This window comes from Miscanthus floridulus, unplaced genomic scaffold (genome assembly GCF_019320115.1).
Source record: "Miscanthus floridulus cultivar M001 unplaced genomic scaffold, ASM1932011v1 fs_157_2_3, whole genome shotgun sequence".
In the NCBI taxonomy this organism is placed as follows: Eukaryota; Viridiplantae; Streptophyta; class Magnoliopsida; order Poales; family Poaceae; genus Miscanthus; species Miscanthus floridulus.
Window position 1 is genome coordinate 1 of NW_027096292.1, and position 25,922 is coordinate 25,922.

Consider the following 25,922-nt stretch of genomic DNA (forward strand, 5'->3'; position numbering starts at 1 on the left):
GAAGTTGCGGCATGAAGCAAACACCAGCACAACGTGCCGAAGCTGTGGTGGCCCTGAGTTCTGGCGTGGTGAGGCTAAGAATCAAACGCGCCCATATGTCAACGGTGCCTCGCTGTTAACCAATATGTCGCCTACCAATAATAAATAGTGCCGTTAAGTTATTTAACAAATTTAGAAAAATACAAGTGCTCGTGTCAAGTTGAAACCAAATGCCCAAGTTCCATGACAGTTCGCAAACGGCTGAGCTAGGCTCAACCCGCCACAGATAGTGGTAACTCGAGAAAGATGGTTAATATTTTTTTTGCTGGTTAGTTCATTTCTTTCTTTCTTTTTGTAACTTTGGGTAGTTTATTTCGAGTTGGGTACTCCCTGCGTTACAGACATAACATAAATCAAGGTTTGATGAAATTGTATCTTTTTAGGTAGTTGTACTCCCTCCCTTTGTCGCCTGAATAAATCAGACCTTATAGTTATCTTAAGTCAATATTTTAAGTTTGATCATATTTGTAGCAAAGAGCGCTTAGATTTATGACACCACATTAGCATAATTAAAAACACCGTAAACTATATTTTTATAATATACTTATTTAATGTCATAAACATTTGTATTTTTTATACACATTTAGTTAAACATAGATTTTTTTTTTCAAGACAACTTTAGAAATTGATTTATTTAGAAACGAAAGGAATAGGATGTTGTAACTACCGTGGGTCCCCTAAATCCTGTCGAATCTGGCATTTTGCATACGTAAGCCTAGAGTGCTATTTTTTTCCCCACGTGCTCCCTCCATCCCAAATAATACATGTATCAATTATTAAAAAGTCAAAACTTAAAACAATAGTAATTATTACCGATATATGTATCTTTACATAACTTTATTATGAAAATATATTATATGTTTAATCCAATGACAATAAATATTCATCATGAATACTAATACATTTCTATATATAGTTGGAAGTGCTTGTTTTCGTATTGGAAGTGCTGAACTGCAACATGTGCCGCCAACTGCCTTCAATAATCTGTCCAGCACGTCACTGGTACCAGGCCTCTCAATTCGCACGCGGAGTAGGACACTGCCATGGCCGCGGGTGTCGCGAGAAGTGGCGTTGGGAGCAGAAGCACGCTTGGGGCCCAACCCAGGCACGAGGAAAGAAAGAAACTTTCGGCGCGTCCTAGAGGCCAGACGGCGACGGGGGAGGCGTGCAGGTGCAGCAGGGCCAACCGGGCACGGCAGCGTGGTTCATGCGGTGCGCGCGCGTGGCACGCAGCCCCGTGGTTTCCGAGGAGCAGCGCATCGAGCCCCGCGCGGGCAGGCCAGGGCCAGGCGAAGCGAAGCGAAGCGGAAGTGGAAAGAGGGGGCCCTCTCTAGGCTACGGGCCGCTGGCTTTCTGCCATCGGGGACAGGCGGACAGCCACCCACGCCGCAGCCGGACAGCGACCACAATAACTAAACCCTGGCACGGCAGTGCCCACAGCCGCAGGCACACAGGCGGCAGAGGCAGGCCACGCCCCGAGCCCCGACGCCGCTTATTTAATGAAAGCTGCCCTGGCCTGCCGTGCCGTGCCCACTGGCCAGCCGCAGCCCACCTCGTCGCCTCCCCGAAGGCCGACACGTCCGCCGCCCGCGCCGGAGCCGCGTGCCCCCCACACCCCACTTGCGCTGGAACGTCCGTCTCCGTCTCGATACTCCTTCCGTACAGGAAAAAAGAAAATGCGCCGTGACGAGGCGCCGGAGCCGCGTCCGCGTGAACGGTGGACAGCCCGTGGTGGATCAGTGGATGTGGATGGGTTCACGGCCGCAGGCTCAGCCGCTCAGGGGGGTGTCAGCGGGCCAGGCCTGTGGAATGCAGCCGAGCGGCCCGTCACGTGACCGCCGGCGTGATCTCGCGCAACCCGGGCCGCCGGGGACCTTGCTAGTCTCACTGACGCCTGACGGACTGCCTCTGTGCGGACACACAGACAGGCTGGTATAGTGTACGAGCAGGCGGTGGTGTATTAGAAAACATGAATCTGTAAAGCCCACCTTTCCGGGGCTGGCGGTTTTGGAATGGGCTGTTTCGAGGCCAGCCTGGATCTGTTTCTTGTATGGGCCGGGCTGGGAAATAAGAAAGGAAACCGGTCCATGGCCACCGCCTCGCGCTCTACCGACGCAGCTAGACCTTGATGGGTTTTCTAAAAAAAAAAAAAAACTAGACCTTGCTGGAAAAGAAGATACTGAGATAGACGGGCATTCCGTTTAATTCTTCAAGTTTCGAGGAACATATATTCTCAATGAAAAAAACACAAGCAGGAGCATTGCTGTATATACATCTTAGTATCGTGTAAGAGGGAAGCAAAGGAAGAATTACAAAGTCTACATTACATCAAAGAAATAACTCCAGCTTAGGAAACTACCAGGCAACTACAGGTGCTCCATAGGCTTGTGCGCAGGCTGATGATCCTCTCCTTGTCCAAAACTGTCGATACCAACATTAAGCAATCGCAGGAGCTCCGTAGACTTTGGCGTTAATAAAAAGTCAATTTTATTTTGTTACTCTTTCCACAAGGCCTAGGGATTTAAACCAAGGCAGGCCTGGTCTGCAGAATCAACTAGAACATCAGGCGCCCGTGAAAAACAAAAACTATTTTCCACGCGTAACAGACATGCTTTACAGTTAGAACTAATCAGACATGGATGTATATATATACAGTCATTGTCACCGCCATCATAGAGTTAGCGCCTTCGATCAGGATGTCACACCGACAAGTACATAGCACAAATCTCTACTTATTACTATGAAGAAGAAAATATCTGCATTATCCACCCGCTTGCGCTGCCTTTTGCTATCCAAATTGCTCCGCTAACGGCAGGTGAGAGCATGGGTGATAGAAGCAAGATGATACCAGTCATCAGTGGCCACAAGAACATACTACATCGGTGGGACAGCGAACAAGCACGACCACATGTGTTGCGACGAATCAACGAAACAGATTACATCAGAGTCCATAAACATCCTCCTCGAACCATAACCTGAAGCTATGCTCTGCCATCCAGACCATGAGGTTTGCCTGCTAGCTGAGGCATTGCTAGTCCAACCTTGCAAAGCTCAGGTTCCACAAACAAACCAATCTTGCATACCTCTATGAAGTACTCATTCTGGTTGTTGATCAGATGGTTTAGGATTTCTGTTATGGTTAAGGGGACTACACATAGTATCACATCGTGTATAGAATCTAAGTTGTCTTCTGAGTTTGCAACATACTCCTTGCCCTGATATAGAATTAGGTAATAGATTAGCATAGGTATTTATAATATCTGGAAAGGATATAGAAAGTATCATAAGAAAACATGGAGTTAAAAAACACATGCAGAATTGCAGAAAGCAAAGCATAGGCAAATTACAGGGTGCCATGTTAGACTGCTAGAATTAGGACAACTAAGAGTCTGTATATAATTTTCTAAGGATTACTTTAAATTAACAGATAGATTCTCATTCTCTAAATGTACTTCCTAAGTGCACTACTTCTGTTATGCAGTTGTAACATTTAGCTTGCATTGAAGAAACTCGAGTGCAAATAGTTTTCATTTTATGATATGCAAATAGTCCAGGCAACATTTTTAATGTGTAATAATTTTCTACTAAAATCAAAGTGTTGCATATTGGTTTAGAAGAATCAACATAGTAGAAAACTGGTTATCAACTATTGGTTTTATTTTCTACATGGATGGAATTTTTATCTCAATAGTCTACTATGCAACATGCAGATAGTTTATACCATATTCAATCATAATTCACACGTATCAATCCCCAGGCCCATTGTCAACCATACATTGACAACATCATATTCATCTAAAACCATGCCCATCTTCTTTCCTCTTTCAAGCTCCCTGCCTGTTTTTAACAAGGCACTTATGGCCATCAGGAGTTACTAAATTTCTGAATCTCTCAGTCTGCTAGCAATCCATCTTAGGCCCCATTCGCGTGCCCTTAAACCCGGCTTGATCTGCTTCTTTTTTATCCAGAACAATGCTTTCCTCTCACAAATTCTTCCAGAACTCCTCCAAACCATCTAAATTCCTCTAGAACCATACCATCCGAATGGGGCATTGCAAAGACAAGATATTAGTTTCCCTTTTGCCATCAGCACCCTTCACTCACCTTCCATATTGGACAATGTATGACAACGATGAATGCTGATAATAGTTAAAAATACATGAAACCATTGTTTAGATGAAAGATTACGTCATGAAATACAATGTATCAATCAAAAGTGGTCACAGCTCCTAAAATTGTGTCAAAACTGAAACTCAAATCCATCTAACTCATATAGCTCTACAGCCAATTATTCGTGCCTTGTCAATTTACATCTTAGTATAACAATGCTTTCACAATAGATAACTGCAGGCTCAAGACGACAATACTGAGACCTGCAAGAAGGCATTAAGTAAATGGTTTAAGAGTAAGGCTTAGATTAGTTCACTTTCAGAGTATTGCATTCGAGACACTACTCATTGTCAACCATTAATGCACCTTGGAAACCATGGTAAAATTTACCACTATGTGGATGACTATTAAGTTTAGGAGGAGCATCATCAATACACTTAGCTAATACGACTAACACTAACCCTATCAAAATAAATGGAAACTCTAAAAGTCAATTAACACGAGATGCATCCCTACCATACTATAATGTCCCCGTTCGGCTTACCTTATAATCCACACTATTCAACTTATTTTTTCAGCCGAAACAGTGTTTTTCTCTCACAACAATTCAGCCAGAACAATGTCTTCAGCCAATTCAGCAAGCCGAACGGGGCCATTGTAATAAAAATACTATTGTAGAAATAAACGATCCAATTTTTTATCATCACACGAACCAAGTTACAGCTAGAACAAACTTGTATTTATGCAAACAATCACATACTAGGCCTAATAAATCAAATACTGTTAGATTTAAATTGACCCAGATCTTTTCTCTTGTTCACTACATACCTTAACTGACATTGGAGGAGCCAGGAAATCTAGGGGATGGTGGAGAAGAAAAATGATCAGAGGGAGCACTGCACCTGCTATGTGGAGTGGAAAACAGGGGAGATGGCATCGCCTGTGAGGATGGCAGCAGGAACACTCGAACAGGAGAAAGTAACAACCGATCTGTAGTCGTAGCCAGCTTCACTTTGCCGAGGTGGTCAGCGCCTGATGATTGAGGAGCTGTGCAATCTTCTAGTACCACAACATAGGCCTCCACCTGGGCTTCCCCAAGCAACACCAAATCAACACCCTCAACAAAGCAAATAAGTGTATTGCTACCCGATATGGAGGCCTTGTGCACCACCGTCGACGAGTCCCCAAGACACCACCTAGAAGCTTCGTCCGAGCGTATGCTCATGCCGCTGAGGAGCTCGTGGTCAAATCTGAGAGGGAGAGAGATCAAGCTCAGCTCCAGCGAATGGATCTCAGAGAGGAGGTAGAGATAAGGCACGAGAAGGAAAAGGAGAAGTTGCTTGCTTGTACCTTCAGCTCTCGTCATCGCCTTAGGGAGTCAGGGTTGTTGCTCTGACCACGAGAGCATCGTCGTGCCCCACCGCGGCGTAGCCACAGCCGCACACCACCCTCCCCTGTAGATCGAGGCGCTCTTCTCTGGCGCGGCGAGGCTGAGGGGAGATAAGAGATGACGGCGGCTAGGGTTTTGGGCGTGACCCAAGCCGTCGTGCGGGTGCTGGGTGCGGCCGAGCAGCGAGTGAGGCTCTGGACGGCGGGTTAGTTTCTAAAAAGAAAGAGGGTGTTTTTGCGAAATGTGTAGTGGCCACGCATCAGTTTGCGAAGGAGCCAACAATGCCTCAAATGCTCTCGTTGCAGTAGAGTGAAGTGGATTTTAACAGCTTGCGAGACCAAGGCAGCGGTAGTATCCCTACCCCAGGCCCAACTAGAAGTCTACTTAGGCTTAGGACGTCTTAAAGCCCATGGATTTAACCGAGCTGCAGCCCAAGATTTATACACTGAGGGGCCCTTGGAACACGGGAATTTCACGGGAATTTTACAGAAATTTCTTAGTAATCAGTTCATTTTTCACAGGAAAAACATAGGAATGTGAAAAAAATCCCGCATTCAAAGGAGGACTGAAGGCATCCCGCTGATAAAACCATACTTGAGATTATGTTTGATAAAAAAAAACTAGGAGTACATGCCATTTCTATGCGCAAAATTTATTCATATACTTATACACTCAGTCCGATTGGATTGAATATTCTAATTTTGTACTATATCGGCTGTTTTGTCAATTAAAAGTATATAATAATTCACAAAATTTAGCAATACATAAGTCAACAACAAGTATATGCACCCCCAAACTCTTATTGGATAACTCTTATTCGATATAGGCTATGTCATTGTCCTGTCATTGAGCCTTGCCTGTTGAATTTCAGTAGTTATAAGAGTACTACGTCCATTCTATTTATATTATAAGCCAAACTTGTCCAATTTTGAAAAAAAAACTTTCTAGTGAAAAGGCACTAACATCTATACCATTTTATTATTTTGTTGAAATATTTTTTTGTAGTGCATTCGAATTTATAGATCTTGGTGTGTTTTTCTAGATTAGAATTAGAAAAAATTGAAACAAAGTTAACATGAACTATGATTGTATAAATGATAAAAGGGGCTTACTAGCGCCTACACGTCCGAACAGAAGCGCATGTCCGAACGCCCACCGCTCAGCCCAGCGCGTGCTCGCCCGTGTGCCCCACGCGCTCCCTTCGGTTGCCCCCACTCACGGACGCGCATCAGAGCATGCATGCCTACCGTGCTGCTCGTCGCGCCAGCTCGCCCTATTGTTGCTTGCCTGTGCCCTACTGCTGCTCGTTTGTGCCTTGCTGCTCGCCCACGCCGTGCTGCGCACCAGCGTCTACCCGCCCTGCGCTCGCCCACCCCATGGGGACTGCCTGCGCCTCATGAAACACTTGCAACATGGAGAACTTGCTGCAACATACGTCTAAAATATATGAAATATTTGAAATATATGCTTGCAACATGTGTGTAGCCACCGCAACATATGCAACATTCAGATCAACACTTGCAACATATGTCTGAAAACAACTGAAACACACGCTTGCAACATCCTTCTAAAACACTTGAAAAAACACCGGAAAACACTTAACCTTTGCAAACATACGCAACATACTGATAAACCACATGCAACATATGTGTGAAATATATGCAACATCCAGATAAACGCATTTGGAACATACGTCCGAAAACACAGACGAAAGATTGGTAACAGACATTTGCAACATATGTGTGCAACCATTGCAATATATGTAGCCCGATCTACTTTTACAACATCGGTATAAAACACTTGTAACACACTTTTGAAACATCTGAAACACTCGAAACATACATTTGCAACATGCTCTTTCAGGGCAAACATCTCCTTGCTGCTTCACAAATGGAGGCTCGTCGGCGCGTGGAGGTCACAGGTGTGCTCGCCGACAACACGGAGCTAGGCGGCGGCGCACAAAGGGTGGGTGTGGGGGGCGCATGAGTGTGTGGTGAGCCCAAAGGGTGTGTGGTGGGCGCGTGGAGGTCTCCGATGGGCTCACCGGCGGCGCGGAGCTTGCCTGCAACGCAGAGCTGGGTAGCGTTGGACAGGAGGCGGGTGGGGGCGGCACAGGCGACGGTCTGTGGGCGCGGCGCGGGTGGTGCGTTTTCGCATCGCATACGCCTTCCACCGCAAGGGACATCTCTAGGCTTATGCGAGCCACCTCTAGGTACCTCCTCAGAGAAGAATGTTAACGCAGTGGAAGCAGATAAGAAAGCGATGAGTGGATGAGAATAAGAGACATGGAAATGATAGGGAATAAAAAAGGCAAAGTTGTGATGCACATCACGCCACGCGTCCGTGTGGAAAGAGTCATCAGACGTCGTGTTTGTACCATTACCGATGATAAAAGTGAACACTAAAATTCTTAAGTCTCACGTTCTTGAGCAGATGATTAAACAAGGGCCTGTGATTAAACCCCCGTTCCAAACGCTGATAGCAATGAACGAGGGATGCATGCTAGAAGTCACGCTGTGGCAGCGCCGCAGCGCCACTGGAATTTGAACACTTGTGTACACAATAGATTCATTTAGGTTCTATTGATTTCAGGCCGTGCAGAGCTCTCGTGAGAAACCGACGCGGCCATTGGCGACGTCGAACAGCACGCGGTGGTTCTGCTGCTGCATGCTGGCCAGCACATTGAGCGCCGCGTCGATGCCGTCCGGCGGCCCCGCCGCCATCCCCAGGCAAGTGATGCCGGCCGACGAGCTGCGGATCACCACGTTCTCCTCGGGCAGCGTCACCGACACCTGCCCGTCGAACACGAACGTGACGGTCGCCACGGAGATGGTCACGTTGTAGCACGTGTCGAAGCCGCCGAGCGGGCCGGCCACCGGCGCCCGCACCCTGCGGCGGAACGCGTCGCGCACGGCGGCGTACACAGGCGCGGACAGCCGCGTGAACATCGTCCCAGCGTCGACGATGGTGCCGCGGCCGCTGGCCGGGTCGAACGCGAGAGCCGACGCCGAGACCGGCACGGGCTTGCTGCCGACGCGGATCCCGACCATGTTGACGTAGCAGAGCGAAGGGCGGTGCGGGTTGGACAGCAACGGCGTCGTCTTGATCCGCTTCGGTTGCCCAGCGGGACCGAGCCTGAGCGTGCCGGAGAAGTTGGAGGACTTGTAGCTCGGCAGGCAGTAGGAGAAGACGGAGCCGTACACGTCCTTTGTCTGCGACATGAACGAGAGCGGACCGCGGCCGAAGCCGACGAGCCCCTGCGGCGGAACCGAGTTGTCCGTGACGACGTGGAGGCACCCGAACGTGTAGGCCGCCACGACAATGTCGAGCGCGAGCGCGTCCTGCCCGAGCAACGCCTGGAACGTGGACGCCGCGTACGACATGTTGAACGCGCACGACGCGCCCGCACCCCCGGGGCACGACGGGCTGGGAACCTCCGAGCACTGCGCCGTGCCGCAGCGCACGGGGCGGTACGTGGACGACCGCGTCGGGTCGAACGACGGCGCCCGGGCCGGGGCGCAGCCCGCGCAGGCGGTGCACGTCACCCACGCGGCGTCGTTGCTGGGGTCGATGCCGACGAGGAGCGGCTGGGCCGGCGTGCCAAGCCGCGCGCGGGCGACTTAGCTGGGGATGCTGAGGAGCTGCCGTCCCGGCGCGATCGGCATGAACGAGCGGCGTGGCCTTTTCTTGGCTGCGTCACTGACCAGCGGCCCCGGCCGGGTCACCGCCGCGAGCGTGGCCGCGCGAGCTGCGTCGGAGATTTTTTTTTTTAATTTTAACACTTTTTAATAACTAATTTTAAATCTAACACTGCAAGTTTTTTTAAACTAACATTTTTTGCCGCGTCTACTGCCCTGGTGCGGCCAAATGCCTGTGCCACGCCATGCATGGTGGCGCGGCAGAGGTCTGACGTGGCGACGACCGGTTTCGGTGACCGTTGACGTGGCAGCTCTCGCCGCGCCACCGATTTGGGCCCCGTTCGCTGGTCTGAACTTTGGCTGAAACTGGCTGAAAAACATTGTTCCGGCTGAATTGTTGTGAGAGAAAAATACTGTTCCGGCTAAAAAAATAAGCCGAACAAGCCAAACTTTACAAGCGAACGGGGCCTTGGTGCGGCAGTGCCGCGCCCTGATCCATGGCGCGGCAGAGCCGAATAAATACCGAGCGGCCGGCTGCCCGCACGCACGCACCCTGCCCGCCCGCCTGCCGCCAGTGCCCGCACTCGTCCATCCACCGCCAGCCGCCGCGCAGTGCCCGGCGTCAGTGCCCGCCCGGCCACGCCGTGCCCGCGCCCGCCCGCCTGACCACGCCGCGCCCGACCACTCCCGCCGCGCAGCGCCGGTGCATCAAGACCGTCCGCTCCTAAAGTACCTCCTCTCGATTTCATATTTGTTTTTCTTATTATTAATTTAGGATAATTAGTGATTTAGGATAGTTAGTAATTTATGAAAGTTTGGGTTGATTTTATATTTTTTATTATTATTGATTTAGGATAGTTAGTGATTTAGGATAGTTAGTAATTTAGGATAGTTAGGGTTGACTTCATATATTTTTAATTATTATTGATTTAGGATAATTAGTAATTTAGGATAGTTAGGGTTTTAGGATTGGTATTTATTTATGATAGTTAGTGATTTAGGATAGTTAGGTTAGTGAATTTGTTTGTGATTTACGTAGGTTTGAGGTTGTGTGTTCTAGTATAGTTAGAATTTAGGGTTTAGGGATTGTTTATGTATTTATTATTTAATTTATAGTTAGTTATTTAGTTAGTGATTTTGGGTATAGATACTAGTTCACTCTAAACCTAAAAGGGTTTAGGTATTTTAGGGATTGATTATGTATTTATTATCTAGTATAGTTAGGATTTTGGGTTTAGGGATTTAGAATAGTTAGGTTAGTGATTTGTTTGAGAACTTACTAATGGTAATTTAAATTTTGTTAATTTGAATACTCTAAGGCTTTGTTTATCAATTCGTAACAGGATGGCTTCTCCCACGCAGCACCCGTTGTACCCTATTTTTGAGGTGAAGTACGACGACCAGTACCGAGCACAAATCTTGAGTGACAATGACGCAGATGTGTCCTTGCCTCCCTTGAGGCCCCGCACGCACACCAGGACGCACCAGTGGGACGAGCATTATGCGTGCCGGCTTCCTGGAGCTTGTCCGTGTTGTCAACCACGGTCTTTCGCCCCTTGACCCAGCACTACTTACTGTAGCTGTAGACATGTGCGAGTGTATTCTTTATACATAAACTTTGTTCTAACAAATTTGAGGCAACTAACAGTCGTTCTATTCTTATAACAGGTGGAGGCCTAAGACCCACATATTCCACTTACCTTGTGGCGAGATGACCTTGGCGTTGCAGGACGTGAAATCTATTTTAGGTCTTCGTTGGGGGATTTTCAGTGACAGGGATAGTTGACAACGATCACTGGAGAGAGCTGGTGGCTCAGTTTACTGGCTTTCTTCCACCGGACGATGATGCTTCCAAGAAAAATATGTGAGTAATTTAAGTCTATTTAACACTTGCATTGCTTTCCTGTAGCCATGAGGTCTCATTTTCTTTGGTCAATTTTAGAAAAAGTTTCAGGGTTTCATCGTCCTGGATCACGGAGCGCTTTGATTACTTGGACCCACAGGCTGAGGAGGCTCTTATCGACAGGTTCGCTCGTGTGTGGCTCTAGCACTTTCTTGGTGCTTTCCTCTTCTAGACATCTCGGGCAACACAATCAGCTGGATGTTCCTTGACATACTACGACAGCCGTGGGAGAACATAGTGGCGTACAGCTGGGGCAGCGCAGTCCTGGCATGGACGTATTGACAGCTATGCGTTGCCTGTCGTCGCACCTCAGGATATGCGAACCTTGGGGGTTGCTCGTACCTACTTCAGGTGTAATGTTGGGAACGATGGCCCGTTGAGAGGCCCCTTAATAATGGTTTACCAGTAAGTACTTCGAATCACTATATTCTTCGAGGCAGTTACATATGAATTCATTATTAATGGCTAATTCATTATCGTGTTCAATGCAGCGGTGGAACGGGCAGGATACACTCCCTACAGCTCTGTATATCTAGACGGAAGTAGATTTAGTTAAAGGGAATGCGAGGCGCAAGTACAGAGAGTATACGGACGGTCTTGATGTCCTGACACAACACCAGGTTACGCTCTCTTTACTATCATACATGTGTCTTGTTCGATGTACACTACATCATAACCTAACTCAATTACGAAATTTTAGGTGTATTGGTGTCCTTGGGATTCTCCGGAGCTCTAGGACTATCTTAGTCCTGTCACTAGGGACGAGTCAGACGAGTATCGCTGCGACGTCCCTCTTATTTTCTTTTATATGGTCGAGATTCACTTACCCATCCCGGTCTGCAGACAGTTTGGGAGAATGATAGGCTGCCCACCACCGCTTTACTCCATCAACCAAGAATTGCACGAGTGCGTTATCGATTAATAACAATGCTATAATCCAGAGGTGTGGTACAACTAACATCGTTTGTTGCAGGTATGACCGCAGGAAGAGGAATAAGACCAAGGATTGACGCGTGACACCCAGCTCGCGCATCCATTTATGGCAGAACATGGTATGACATCCGGTCCATGTGGTAATATACTTGAATGGTACAATTTGTTATCCTTTTAGTATTAAGTATGTGTACTAAAACTGTCCAACCGTATTTCTGTACCCATGCGACACAATTGTCAAGGCTGTCCAACGAAGCAGCGTTTCAGCTTCACGAGTCTAGAGGTCAGGGGCCAGGCGTTCTCGCGACTTTTGTGGAGGTAACATAAACTTGTCCGTTCAGAAAATGTTTCTTTAGTGTATATGCGTTTGGGTAATACACTAACTTTAACGTCTATTTATGCAGAAGATGAAGAAGAGCTGCAGGAAGCTAGCTCAGAAGCTGAGCTGCATGGACACTCCTTATGAGGAACCGCCACTCCCGGCGCGGTTGGGTGCCACGTCTTCAGCCTCTTTGAGGACACCAGTCGACTCTTCTCAGCAGATGACAGGTGCCACTTCCGCGGTGCGTACACCACCACATCATAGCGCTAGGAAGGACCCTGCAAACCGAAGACGACGATGACGACGACCCCCTGGGCTTCCGCAGACAGCACGACCAGTGGGACGATTGGTCGTAGCACGAGATCGGCATGTCTCAGCTAGGTAGTGCCCCGCTTGGTACCCAAGGAGCCTCACAGGTACTATCAAAGATAATTTATTTAAATACGTAGGCTCCATGAACTAACGATCATAAAGAATTATAAGTAATCGTGCGTATCATATACTTGCAAGGTATGAGCCATACGCACCGTCGACGCGACCATATCGACGTTGGCTACACTTCCAATGTGTTGCCAACAAATTCCGAGAGATCCTTACACTCCTAGGTCTTAGTTTGTTAGGTCAAACGAATATTGACGTCCGAAACTTACCGGGTTATTTGGTTATGTTATGTCAAACTTATGTCAAAACAACGAAAATGTTATGTGGCAGCATGTCAACTTGCGCACGGACTTCATTTATCTGTTTCATATTCATTTCTTTGCGTCGCGGCAGCACTGCCGGCGAAATTAAGTACCAACTAGTTCAGAAACCGACAGTCCTAGCGTATCACGACGCCAGTGACAATTTTTCATAATCGATTGGTTAAATTGGTGGTTAACCGTATTATGAAAGACGGAAAACAAATCATTGACTTATCAAATTCTCTATTCGGCCGTGAAAAAAATTCAACAAAAGACAGAAACAAATCTACTATTAATTTTACGTCAAGCAATAATTAGAATAACTCCCACTATCAGCGCGACGCGTTCGGATTAAACCGTTCAGGTACTGCCGGCCGGGCGGCGGGCGCGGCGGCTAGGCGGGCTTGCTGCTCGGGCAGACGGGACTGGGCGCGGTATTTATTCGGCTCTGCCGCGCCACGGATCAGGGCGCGGCACTGCCGCACCAAGGTCGGTGGCGCGGCAAGAGCTGCCACGTCAACGGTCACCGAATCTGGTTGCCGCCATGTCAGCCCTATGCCGCGCCACCATGCATGGCGCGATATAGACATTTGGCCGCGTCAGGGCAATAGACGCGACCAAAAGTGTTTGTTTTTTTTAAAAAACTTACAGTGTTAGATTTAAAATTAATTATAAAAAAATGTTAAAATTAAAAAAAATCGCGTCGGAGGCTGACTGCGCGGCGAGCGTGGCCGCCCATGTGGTGACCGATGCCCCGACGCTGGGCGACACAGAGTGAGGAGAGCGCGCCAGGAACAGCGTCGAGCTGCGCACGGCAGTGGAAGGGGCCAAGAGGCTGGACAGGAGCACGAGGAGGGCCGAGAGCCTCTGCGGCGACATTGTCGTTGGTAGCTCCGAGCAAGCAGCTGATCGGAGGTGGTTAGGGAGAAGCGGTACTTGGAAGTGTTCTGTATTTATAGGATCTGTTAAGGAGGACAAGGAGGGTGTGCATCGTTCTTGATGGAGTGATGGTGAAGACTAAAGATTATTATGCATCACGATTCACGACTGAGCACTGAGGAGATCAGATGGAACTTAAGTGGCCGATGCATTACATATTTACATGCTCGCAGCGTTTTTCTTTCTTTCTTTTTAAAGGGTATTGATTGACGGAGAGGATGCATATTTCTTGTATGCAGAGGAAATGTTTCAAGGGGAAATCATTACATTGCCGCGTGAGACTGGGACCTGCTTGTGTGCATAGTGCTTAATGCATACATAGCCTCGCCTAGCCAGAATACGTGTGATGAAGCTCTATGGAACGGCATGGACGACGGATCCGCTAAGGCCTCGTTGAATGCGTATGTATTCGTCTCAATCCACAAGTGTTTGAAGTAGATTGAAATGGAAAAGTGGATTGAAATGCATACACATGCATCCAAACAAGACCTATTGGGTGGGTGTCTGACTAAGATCTAGACGCATGCATGAAGATGACAGACAGAGCACAGGTCCAGGTCATGTGGTTTCTGCTGTTCTGAACCCTTCTCTGCGATCACTAGCCGCATCGTTGGAAGCTGACGACGGTGCACCAGCAGCACCACGAAAACTGCACTCCATAGTGTCGGTGGTTGGGATGGAAGACGACGACTATGATCGTCGTTTGGAGCCGTTGGCATCCTGAGTACGCGTAAGTCTGAGGTCTCTCTGGGTTTGCGCCTTTGCGGGAGGCACGGGGTAGTGCTGCGACGAGGATGACGAGTTGAAAGGCAAACGGCGAGCTGCTCCGCGCGGCGTGCTATGGCTGCCGCGTTGGACTCAGCTGGCGAGGGCACGGGAGCCGCACATCCATGCCATCATATCTGACCGCGTCTCCATTCTCCAACAATGGTGGATCGCCACTATCCGCGTGCAAATGTCAAACAAAACGAAGTCCAACTCGGCGCGATGGTGTGGTAGGTTTATATATAGTAACGTGTAAGATTAATGGGAGGTTTGGTTTAGGGTGTGTTTGATTTGAGGACAAAAATGGATGGGATATGGATATCCATGGATATCGGGATATAGCTATCTATGTTGTCTATTTGGTTCGATGGATATGACGAGTCATTTTTCTGTTTGGCTAGATAGATGAGAGTGGATGGAACGAGGATAATTGACTAATTATGTCTATTATTTAAAAATAATAGCAACTTATTATACACTAATAAATATACACTGACACTAATTTTGTCATTATAATCATTAATTTAAAATAAAATATGCTAATTAGCACTACTACCACCATAATTATCACAGAAAATATGCGTTAATTAACATATTAGCACTTATCTAAACTAACTTTGTCATTATAATTACTAATTAATAATATAACATACTAATAATCCTTAATTTATTTGCTAATGATAGTGACCAGAGAACATGGATAAGCTTATCCGCTAGTTTTTTGGTGGCCACCATATCCAACATCGGGTAGGAATATTCCCTGCTGTGGATATCTATGTCCAGTCAATCCACCAAACCAAACAATACTCATCTATGGATGGCCATCTCCCATCCATGTATATCCACCCAATCAAACACACTCGAATCAACCAATTCTAGATAAAGTAAATAGTAATATATCATACTGTAGTCCGTTAACCCTAAAATTTAGCAGAATATAATCTCATTTACTCTGTCAAGAATGAAATGGTGATTGATCAACACACTCCATTATCTAAAACAAAAAAAAAACTAAGAGTGTGTTTAGTTGGGTGAATTTGGGAATTTGGGCTACTGTAGCACTTTCGCATTTATTTGGCAATTAGTGTTCAATCATGGACTAATTAGGCTCAAAACGTTCGTCTCGTAATTTCCAACCAAACTGTGCAATTAGTTTTTTTTTCATCTACATTTAATGCTCCATGCACGTATCGCAAGATTCGATGTGATGGGTACTGTAGCACTTTTTTAGAATTTGGGGTCACAACTAAACACGCGCTAAGTGAGAAGATAACTTTTTGGCCTGTTTGGCCTTCGCCTGAGCCCATTGAGCCATAGCAGGGTGGCACCAAGACTACGGCGGCCGTTTTGCTCATTGCTTTTTGGCAGGGTGTGGTGTGAAAAATGAACTACCAGCGTGTGGTCACGCTGTGGCACGCCGTAAGTGCGGCACCCAACCAAACGGCCACCAAAACTGCTGTGCGGTGCGGTGAGGTGTGGCCGCGAACCGAACACGCTCTTAGTTTTCTCTTGGTGAGCTACCTCCATAACTCGGTAAAAAAAATCTAAATTTCTCACAAATTATTCAAATTCTTGGCTCTCTTTGTAAATTTAAATTTTGGATCATTTTGTACCTTCTCTTCTGGATCCATAGTTGCTCATGTTTGCTGGAGGCACTGTTTGTCTCAAGCAGCTGCTGGACGCCCGTCATCACACCATCATCCATCAACTCTTCAAGCCTTCCTCAAACAAATTGTAGAACAAATATTGACGCCGTTGAGCTGCTGGCCTGTTTGTTACCCATGGTGCTTTGTTGTTATGTTGTCGGCTATATTGTGACCACAATTGTTTTCATTTGTGACCAAAAGTTACAGTAAAATCGCATGAGTGGTGATTGATCTACAACCATGGTGCTTAGTTAATGAACTTCTCTTAGGATTAAACGAATTTTGTGGTTATTTTTCACTGTCCATTTTAAATTTCTACTCCCTCCACTTCAAATTATAAGTCGTTGTATCGTTTTTAAATACACAACTTTTGCTAAGTTTCTAAGCATAACCTATATCTAGTTACATAGCAAAATTGTTACGTATCTAGAAAAACTAAAATGACTTGGAATTTGAAATAGAGGCAGTACACTATTTTTCCTAGAGGCAAGCCACATTACCAACCACACTTGCATACCCGTCTCTAAAAGTTGTTGTGTCGGGTTCATAAACCCGGGGTCCCCATTGGACCTGCTTCCCTACAATAATATTTGGCCCAGCAGCGACATCGCGTGTCTGGGCCGGCCCAGATACACGATGACAGGCCAAGACCACGATCCGGTCCCAGACCGGCACCTCCGGCCAAGAGACCTTGTCGGAGCCCCGACCGGAAGGCCTGGCCGATGTAGGACCGTAGTCCGACTCCGACCCCGTTCCTCCGACCGAGGATATGCCGGACCTTTGCTCGCTGCTCTTTCCTGACCGACACGGTCGGGGCCGACTGGAAACGACTGACCGGGGACGCCCGCTCGGTTTGGGCCCGGGGAGTAGGCGGAACAGATTAGGTAAGGCGCTCAAGTCAACCGCAACACCGAGGACCGTACCCTGCCATGCCCTGCGCACCTGCAGGACGGTGCCATCGAGCCATGCCAGGCGAACACTCTACAGCCTGCCAGACACGTCAGAGCATAAATAATATTGTGAACGTTGTCGTTTGCCATACCAAGCGAACACTCTACATCCTGCCAGACGCGTCAGAGCATAAACAATATTGTGGGCGCAGGCAGCATAAACAGTCTTATTGGCGCTGACAGCGTAAACAGTATGGAGAACGACGGTGGCCATCCCATACCCGATGACGTGGACAATAAGACTAGGCAGCGCCTGTATGCACTCTCTCTTTTTCTCTCTGACTTGTAGGGTCATCCCCTTGAATTATAAAAGGGGATACGCTATCTCCCGATGACTAGATGACTGAAGGGGATGACTGGTGGACTCGAGAACTCCACGGCTAAAAAAAATAGCTCAACAGCTTGACAACTCGACAGCTCTAGAGCTCGACAGGTACACAGTCTACACGCTCTCAACAGCTGATAAGCTCGGACACATAGAGCATACGCTCCAATACTTAGCACTCGTTTAGAACATCCGTCACTCTCATCCACTTGGATCAGAGTCCGACCGGTCCTCTAACACGCCTTTTCTCATGTCATCATGTGCGGCCATATCCGATCACAACGCACGCTAAAACTATAAATATTTACTTATTGGCCATATTTCGCACCGACATAGCAAGTGATTTATAATTTAAAATGGAGGGACTAATTTTTTTTTACCTCCCTAGAAATGCTTTACTTACCACGAAGTTTGAAAATTCGTATCATTTGGACACCGTGGAGTATTTGCTAAAAGCAGGCGAACCTTTTATAAGTGCAAATTCAACGACACGCATTTGAAGGGACAATCTCTTTTGCCCATCTTCCCAAGCACAGCGCGAATCTGTATCACCATACTAATTAAAATTCGTTTGTACAGCACAGAGCACACGAATATTTTGATCTATAGCACGGGCACATCCTAACCGACTGTGATCTGTATATTTGTAATCCAATCCAATTTGTATGCTTTGATCAGAGTTTCTATGGGCGTTGGATCCTGGTGGTGAGGGATGGCCTCATCTTGACGATCTGCTCGCCGTCGACGCCCATCCGCCTGGCGGACGCGCCGGCCTCGAAGTAGCGCTTGACAGCGGCCTTCATGTAGTCGATGCCTTCCCTGACGTTCATCTCTTCCCTGATCCGGTCCTGCAGGCTAGCGAGCTGGTGGTCCCCGTTGAGCACGGAGGCGAGCTGGATGATCTCCTGCTGGAACTCGCTGAGCTTGGCCTCCTCGTCGGCCTCCGTCTGCCTGATCCTCGTCGGCGTCGGCAGCTGCTCGGGGCAGTCCGTCCTGGGCTCGGTCCTCCCCTGCGCCACGCCCTCGAAGGTCCCCGCCCACGCGTCCCGCTTCGTCAGGAAATCCTGCGGCAGGTTGAAGATCTTCTTCACCGTGGCCGGGATGGACGAGTGCTCGTACTGCGACGTCGGCGTCGGGCCCTGGGGCGTGTGGACGACCGTGCCCTTCTCGATCCAGGGGGAGACGAGGATGGCCGGGACGCGGACGCCGAGGCGGTGGAAGGTGAAGTTGTATGGCGGCGGGCCGACGATGCCGTCGGGGCTGGGCACGCCGGCGACGGGCGTGGGGACGTGGTCGAAGAACCCGCCGTGCTCGTCGTAGGTGATGACCAGCAGCGTCTGGTTCCACTGCGGGGACGCGCGCAGCTTCTCGTAGACGTACTTGACCAGCATCTGGCCCTGGTACACGTCGTGCGACGGGTGGTCGTCGTTGGCCGGGTCCAGCTTCGAGTCCAGGTAGTGCTGCTCGATGACGGCGTAGTTGGGGAGCACGCCACGGCTGGCGTGGTCGGCAAAGGAAGGGCGGAGCGGGTGGAAGTCCAGCAGGTACTTGAGCTTGCGGAGGTTCCGGTAGAAGAGCACCGCGGGCACGTCCTGGAAGTAGACGCCGAAGGAGAGCCCGGCGTCGTGGAGGTTGTCGAAGATGGTCCGCTGCGGGTACCCCTCCGCCAGCAGCCTGCGGTGGAAAAAACAAAAAGCTGTGATGGGCGGCCGTTGTTGGTGTCATGTGTGCAACGGCCCATATGGCTGGGCCTTTTTCCTTTACGAATTTGGCTGATTGCTGCTGAAATGGATCGAAACTGTACCAGTTTGGCTTTGATCCGGATGCTTACTTACCTTACCTGCTAAGCTTTAGCTTCAGCGTTTCAGGCACTACAGATGGAATGGAATCTAGAAAGCAGAAGCCCTGTTTTGTTTTGTTTTTCCTTTTTCTTTTTTATATCGACTGTCAGGCCTTTTGCTTTATCCCTTTTTGGACTCGTGGAAGCAACCTCTAGTTGAATCTGAATCTAAAAAGAAGTTGATAGAGCCTACTACTATACTAGTCTAATGAACACGAGTAATATCTGGCGTTTTTGCCGAGCACAGCGGATATAAGCCGTGTTTTTTTTTATTTTTTTCTCACAACAAATCAACCAACAATATTTTTAGCCATGACTTATCAACTCTGCGTACAGGGCATATGACTACTCTCCTATGGCTATGGCAGTAGTGTTACTAGTACAGTAACAGTGTTTATTTATTTACTACGAACAGGAGCAGTGCGGAGCTGAATCCTCAGCTCAGCAGCAGCAGCAGCAAGTGGCTAGCTGGAGCCGACGCACCGACCTGCTCGATCCGCATGCGCATCCACTGACGAGAGTGAGATCACAGTCCTGTACTACAGTCTACAGTGACAAAAGCCAAAGGAAATGCACAGCTCATTTCTTAACAAGTCAAAACTTCAAATCTAACCAAATATATAACAAAACCTACCAATGTTTATGATATATAACTATCACTACATTAATCATGACATTTATTTTCATAATAAATTTATTTAAATATATTACTGTTGATACTTTTTTCTTATAAAAAAAATCACAACTTGAGAAATGAGATGTACGATTATTTTGGCAGATATTGATTGACTTATGATTTGACCACTACGTAATGCATGCAAGTACACCAACAAGGTCACACCTAGGACATTATTTCAGGCGTTACAAGTGTTATAGCATTGTTTCAATAAAAAAGTATAGATAAACCTTAAGTCAACAAAAAAATAAAAGACAAAATGAAAAACAAAACATGGGACCGGGGTACTATCCTTTTATTAGTAAGGCCTTGTTTAGATTGGGGTTAGGAATCAATATTTGGCGCTGTAGCACTTTCGTTTGTATTTGACAATTATTGTCCAATTATGGCCTAACTAGGCTCAAAAGATTCATCTCGTAATTTGCAATCAAACTATGTAATTAGTTATTTTTTTTATCTACATTTAATACTCCATACATGTATCCAAAGATTTAATGTGATGGAGAGATAGTAAAAAACTTGCAATCTAAACAAGGCATAAAACAACAAGTGCTACATAGGCTATGTTAACTCTAGTGACTAGCTAGTGAGCATGCATGCAACAGATTTGACACCCGCACTGCACTAGCATCCATGTGATCGATCAATAATTCGGTCAGGTTTAGATTGAGGTTATGAATTAGTATTTGACACTATAGTATTTTCGTTTGTATTGGATAATTATTGTCTAATCATAATCTAACTAGGCTCAAAAGATTCGTCTCGTAATTTACAATCAAACTATATAATTAGTTATTTTTTATCTACATTTAATACTCTATGCATATGTCCAAAGATTTGATGTGATGGAGAGAGTAAAAAAACTTACAATCTAAACAAGGCCCTAACAAGGTTGGCAACCAACCCGTTGCAAATTTCCTACGGTGGTCGATCGTCCACACGCACCCAGACGGAACGCAGTAATATATGCCAGCTCGAAAAATCATCTGCTAAATTATTAAATACGACAAAAAAAAAAGAATTAAAAGAGCAGGAGCCAGACAGTGGACAGCACAGATATGGAATAATAAATGTACACGAATAACAAATAAATAAAAAGAGTACTCAAATAAAAATAAAAAGAAGAAATGCAGCAGCACGTATAGTATAGTGTATATACGAGGCACGTACGTCGGGTTGTTGCTGGTGGCGCCGCCGGACGTTCCGGAGTGGACGAACAACCGGTTGGGCTGCGTGGACGACGGCACGGACGCGAACCACCGGTCGCAGACGGCGAACTGCGACACCAGCTCGCGGTAGACGGCGACGCTGTCGGGGGCGAACCCGTGCATGACGGCGTCGGTCATGTTGCCGCCGCCGATGGACCGCGCCTGCTGCACGAAGCCGTCCATCCGGGGCGGGCCGGACGCGTCGTCGGAGCCGAAGATCTGCTGCCGGATCTCCTGGAACGAGTGGCCCGGGTCCGGGTCCACGTACGCCGCGCCGTCGCCGAAGTAGACGCGCCCCGACGACGGGTCCGACGTGTTGGCCGGGTTCCACTCGCGACCCGTCACGCCGTCGATCTCGGGGTTGAGACGCTTCATCCATCCCAGCATGTGGTCGAACGACCGGTTCTCCATCACCAGCACCACCACCGTCTTGATGGGGCTCATCGTCGATGTCGATCCCGCAGCGCCGGTCAGGAGGAGGAGGAGGAGGAGGAGCACGGCGACGGGCGGCGCGAGGCTCCGTGGCGGCGGGCGGGCGCGAGCCGCCGCCATTGTTCCTTCCTTGTTCGCTGCGACCGAATTGGGGAGGGAGGGAGTGTGAGCAGGGAGGCCTCTGGTCTGGTCTGGGTTGGGAGCTCGTGTGCTCGTGAGTGATGGATGGACCCCGGCAGTGGTGGTGGCGTGGCGTGGCGTTTTATTGGGTGCGGAGTGGGGAGGTGACGGTTGTCCGGTTGCGGATGGAATGGATACACTCGCATGGACGCGGTCCACTGTACCCGAGGTGCATGGGTGCCGGTGCATTAGAAGACACATTAGTCACTTGGCTGCGACAGAGGTAAATGGTTTAATACATAATTTTAGTTTTTTCTAACAATAAAATCTAAAATATAACATTTTCTATAAATAGGTCTCCAGGAGAGAGGATACTCAGATTTGTGTTATGTCTCTCCTGACATCTAAAATAGGTTTTTTATATAGGTACTATGTTGAAGACTATATGTATTGTATTGAAGACTCATTTTAGATTTGAGTTCCGTGATACAGACTTAGCATGACGGAATCCTAGCTCGGTGCATAGGCGTAGCGCAAAGAAAACGATTCCCTCATCAATTCCATTCCCACCGATATTACAAATCAGCAGCTAGCCGTGACAAAATAATGGAGTTCATGTATCCTTATAAGTTCATCCCATAATCTTGCTACTAGTATCGTCAACGGGTTCATTCCACGCATTAACCATTGACAATTGCTAGGACTCTTGTTCAAGTGCATTAGCGCACCATTATGGCCTCTTAGGACTCCTATATGGTTCGTGTGCATTAGCATTATTGCTGAGAATAATTTTAGGACATATTAAGACCCCATTTGACATACCTTCCTCCTACCTCGACTTCGTATATGGATTTTTAGGATCCATCTAAATTCATTCGAAGCAAAACTATTTTCTCAGCTTTGAGCGTTAATATCTAAATCTTTTGTAGACTAATTGACAAATCATAAGTATCGTTTATATTCATTGTATAAAAAGAACTTCATCTCTGAATTACTTAATATAATATATTTTGCATAGATTTTCCTAGTAAAAACTTTTAAAAGGGTTTAGCTTATGAATAACATAGGTCGAGAAGTAGATAGACAAAAGAAACAGCTCATGTCTAATTATAGCTCTAGATTCGCAGACTTTGTGTATTTTTTAATATCCAGCTCTAAGAAATATGCCCAATCTTTTCCTTTAGGGCACATTCGGTTTGCACGGGATCAAGCCCTGGAATTGATCGGACCAGGAACGCTGCTGTATTTTATACAGCCAAGCATCACCAGGAACGATTCCGGCTAGGATTGAGCCTAACTGAAGGGGCCCTTAATCTATATCTCTCTGCTAGACAGGGCCTAAACCTGAAGGAAAAAAGTTTTTCATGAGAATTGCTTTGATCAAGGCCGAATACTTAAAAAAAACTATTTATATATGAATATAAACATCAGGAATGCTAAGGACATTTATTTGTTTCCATTTCTTTAGAGCATGGTTTAAACTAAGCCAATTATTTACTGTATATCATTGACATATCATCTACAGCTTATGTAGCTAAAGCCAACTCATATAATAGTTAGCTATACATATACTCTCTGTATTCCAAATTATGAGTTGTTTTGTCTTTTTTAAATAAATAACTTTTGCTATGTACTCCATTTGTCCCTAAATATTTATCATTATTGGTTTGTGTGCCAGAAGTTTAAATGGATTTATAGAAAATATTAGCAACATTTGTATCTCTAAATAAATTTATTATGAAAATAGATTCAATGATCTATCTAATGATATTAATTATGTACCATAAATATTAATATTTTTAATATAAATTTAGTCAAAGTTATACTTCCCGGAAAGCGAAAACGACAATTATTTAGGGACGGAGGGAGGATGTAAATATACAATATATCTAGTCGTTTTGGAAGAGTGGATGGCTACATGGCCAATGACCCTATGATGTAGCGCCACATCTCTTCTCCATCTCCAAGAGAAAAAAAAAACCAGAACGCTGCACCAAGCTCTGCTTGCCAACAATTGGATACGCGACATCAACCTACGGCATCAAGCTTTTCTGCCCAACACTTTAACAGAGTACGCATGTCTATGGCGAGAGACCACGCCCATCACGTTGAGAATGGGGACGCCAGATGAAAATTCAAGAAAAATGGAGAATATTCTGCTTCGTCAGCTTACCACGCCTAGTGTATAGGCACAACCCGCAATAACTTCGAAACCATTATAGGGAAACCGTGGGCGCCGCCTAAATGTAAATTCTTCAGCTGGCTTGCCATACATAACTGAGTCTGAACTGCTTACAGATTGGAAGTCCGGAACTGGACAAATCAAAGGATCTGCCCACTTTGTAGACTAAATGCAGAATCAAGCCTGCACCTTTTCAAAGGTACATTCACGAAGCGTTTGTGGAGCGAAATCGTAGTCTGGACGACAAATCATAATTGCACCCGAATGCCTGGCCGTCTAGTGACACCCTCGACAAGTGGTGGACGGCCATGTCAGCTGTGCCTAGTGCAAACAGGAGAGGCCTCCGTTTGATCATCATCCTAGTTTGGTGGGAAATTTGGAATGAAAGAAATGTGAGAATATTCTAACGCGTAGAGTTCACAAACTTTGGGGTGCTTCAGAAAATCAAGGAAGAGGTGAGAGAGTGGATCATGGCGGGAGCAAAGCACCTGGATAATTTTGTGAATCACCACTTCCCACAAATTTGATCAGCCCTTTCCTAGTGCACGTCTTTTTTCTTCTTTCGCTTTTTGTGGTTGATGTATATTGGTTTGGCTGTACGGTGCCTGTCTGGGCGTCCCCTTCTTTTCGATATAGCGGGCAGCTCTCCTGCTGGCTCGTTTTAAAAAATAAATATACCTAAAAAAAATTAAAACATCTTATAATTTGTAATGGACATGGTATATATATGGGAGTAAAATAAAATGTACCATCTGTGACTGAGGCGGGTCTACAGGGTATGCCAGGTATGCACTCGCATACCCTGTGGCCCAGCCCATTTTAGTAGTAATACATCTGCTAATAATGTATAAAAGAAAAGCTCACGAGGCCTGCCTCTGCTCCGTGCGTTGCGAAGTCACGATTACAAGCGCCGCCGCCGCCTCGCCTCTTCGTCTCTGATCCTCTGCTTCACGAACTCGCAATCCACCGATCCCATCCCAGTTCACCAGCACCTAGTCTCCATAATTTGTTATCGTAATTAAGGAATTCCTAAGTGCCGCGGCTGACCTGAAAGAGAAGCCACTAGCGGACCACGTTTTCCCCCATGTGGTGTTCGCTTTCCTCAAATGGGACACGGTGTGTTTGGTGTTTTTCCTAACACGTTTATAGGGAAAATGAGTCAACACGGGTATCCTTCATAGTTTACTAACCCCAGTGTTACGCCATTTGCTCATCCCATGCCCTTCTATTGATATAGGACGGAAGCCTAGAGAACATGTGGCTCATTGATTCCGGTTGTTCGCGCCATATGACCAGAAGTTCAAAATGGTTCTCTAGCCTCGACCTCTGCTGCTAGCGTTCTGGTTTCCCGGACAAGTGCTGCTGCCAGTGTTTTGTTCCTGAGGGCCCAGAGACGTCTTCACGAGTCTAAGACCTCACCAGGTTTGCCGGTTTTAATTATTTATTATCATTTTTTTTTTCTAAAAACTTACAACTTAATTACTTGTTATTACTCATCATTCGTTTAATTATTCATTGAGTAACATATTTTCTCATGAAAATAATATAATTTATACATTTATGTCACTTAGGAAGCATCATCTAAAAAAATCAGAACCAACATTGCAAGTCTTTTGCTCTCTTTTATGCATATATTTTGAACTATATATCATAATGGTATTTGAATTATTGTATTATTGTAATAATTCATTAAACTTTCCAACTTAAATTTTGAATTTAAGACGTATATATCATTATTTAGTACATATATACAGAATTACATTATAAATTTTTATCAAATTTATAAATGGTTTTTACCGAATTGTATATGAATTTTTTTAC

The 25,922-nt window shown here is 46.5% G+C and overlaps 1 protein-coding gene and 1 pseudogene across 1 annotated transcript; both read right to left on the reverse strand.

Annotated features, from left to right (window-relative positions):
* Positions 1-8,127: 8,127 nt before the first annotated feature.
* Positions 8,128-13,897, reverse strand: LOC136530562 (aspartyl protease AED3-like; annotated as a pseudogene).
* Positions 13,898-18,135: 4,238 nt separating this feature from the next.
* Positions 18,136-22,017, reverse strand: LOC136530563 (non-specific phospholipase C2-like). The gene is made up of 2 exons (XM_066523288.1): positions 21,330-22,017; positions 18,136-19,317 (listed from the first exon to the last, which is right to left on the reverse strand). The coding sequence occupies exons 1-2, from the start codon at positions 21,917-21,919 to the stop codon at positions 18,327-18,329; spliced, it is 1,581 nt and encodes a 526-aa protein (XP_066379385.1). The 5' UTR covers positions 21,920-22,017; the 3' UTR covers positions 18,136-18,326.
* Between the last annotated feature and the right edge of the window lie 3,905 nt (positions 22,018-25,922).